Source organism: Austrofundulus limnaeus, unplaced genomic scaffold (assembly GCF_001266775.1).
Source record: "Austrofundulus limnaeus strain Quisiro unplaced genomic scaffold, Austrofundulus_limnaeus-1.0 Scaffold105, whole genome shotgun sequence".
NCBI classification, from domain to species: Eukaryota; Metazoa; Chordata; class Actinopteri; order Cyprinodontiformes; family Rivulidae; genus Austrofundulus; species Austrofundulus limnaeus.
The window spans coordinates 814172-815860 of record NW_013952507.1 but is presented as its reverse complement, the minus strand read 5'-3'; the positions used below and the strand labels follow the sequence as shown (position 1 = coordinate 815860).

The 1689-nt window shown below is 42.7% G+C and overlaps 1 protein-coding gene across 1 annotated transcript in view; it reads left to right on the top strand.

Moving 5' to 3' along the window:
* Positions 1-1689, top strand: part of c9orf72 (C9orf72-SMCR8 complex subunit) — a gene marked incomplete in the record, with an annotated part of 14927 nt that overhangs the window by 2579 nt on the left and 10659 nt on the right. Inside the window, 1 exon segment of the mRNA XM_014013753.1 lies at positions 579-1069. Coding sequence (XP_013869207.1) covers positions 623-1069 — 447 coding nt within the window.

The window sequence follows — 1689 nt, the reverse complement described above, 5'->3', positions numbered from 1 at the left end:
GATTAACAGGCTTCTGCTCAATTTGAAGAGTTAATTCAATCACTGAATCAGGTGTGTTGGAGCTGGAAAACCTCTAAAACATGCAGGATAGCGGCCCTCGAGGACTGGAGTTTGACACCCCTGCTCTAAAACATGCAGGATAGCGGCCCTCGAGGACTGGAGTTTGACACCCCTGATAGAGGGTCTGAAAAGTCTGTAAATATAGCGAGGAAGTCGCTAAATCAGTACCGCTGTGTTCCACAACCCATCACCTCTCATGTCAGCGAGCAGAGTGTCGGGTCGATAACGTCACACATTGGAGCGGTCAAATTCTTACATAATGGGATTTTTGGGATTATTGATCGTACATCGTACAGAGGGTAAAATTATCATACAAATACGATAATTATCGTACACCTGGCAACACTGCACTGGAGTAAGTTCATCCTTGTTTAAAAGTCAGGTATGAAATCAGCAGGTAATTCATTCCTTCGTGAAATGCTATACTTCTAGTAATTGATTAAGCTCAGTTTATAAATGACACTTTTACTTTTTAATTGTACCATAAAATGTGATTTTCTTTTTCTTTTACGATGCAGTTTAGTAAAAGTCGCTGTTTGGAAGATCCCTCCACATTTATCCAATGTCTTCTGGCTGTCCACCCCAATCACCTGCTGTAGCAAAATCTGAGGTAGCTGTGGAGGGAGAATGTCCGCTGCTGGCCGCCACCTTTGCCTACTGGGACAACATCCTGGGTCCGCGCGTGCGTCACATCTGGGCGCCGAAGGGCGAGCAGCTGATGTTCCTCAGCGACGGCGAGGTCACCTTTTTGGCCAATCACACGCTGAACGGCGAGATCCTGAGAAGCGCCGAGTGCGGCGCGGTGGACGTGAAGTTCTTCGTCCTGGCCGAGAAGGGCGTCATCATCGTGTCCCTGATCTTTGACGGGGAGCTGAAGGGGGATAAGAACACGTGCGCCCTGTCCATCATTCTGCCTCAGACGGAGCTGGCCTTCTACCTGCCGCTGCACGCCGTCTGCGTGGAGAGGCTAAAGCACGCCGTCCGCAAGGGACGCATCTGCATGCAGAAGGTAAACTGTTGTTCCTGCTGATGTTTCCTGCCCAKGTGTTCTTCAGCTAACTGGTAAAACTCTTCCTGTGATGAATGATTATCTTAACTTTTTGTCCTTTTATGGACAATATTAAATCTTTGTAATTGAAATATTAATTCTGTCACTTGAGATGATGAATTGTTTGTAATAAATAAAGGTCTGCAGGTGTTTATCTTTATCTATTGGAGAGGTTAAAAAAACCTCAATTTTTGGACACATTTTCTAGAAAACAATTGTGCAAAAGAAAACAGCAACAAAAATTGAGTCATAAAAGACATTATGTCTCTTTTAGGACCATTTTCTGGGGTCCTAAGTAGTTTTAATTGTAACTAGAACGCAGTACCAAAACACTTTTCTATAATGAAGGACTTAAACAAGGCTGGAATAGTATTTTGCCCTTCAAACCTAAAAGCTATCAAGCCCAAACTACAAAAATACTGTTATTTATGTCCCCATAAATGTAGGTTTTGTGCTTTTAATTAGTTTTTCTTTATGGAATGCAACATTTTAATTGTAGATCTCACAGAAAAACACAGACAAAAGATAGTGATGTTCAATACTGCCAATTTTTTTCCCTGATACTGATACCAAATAAAATG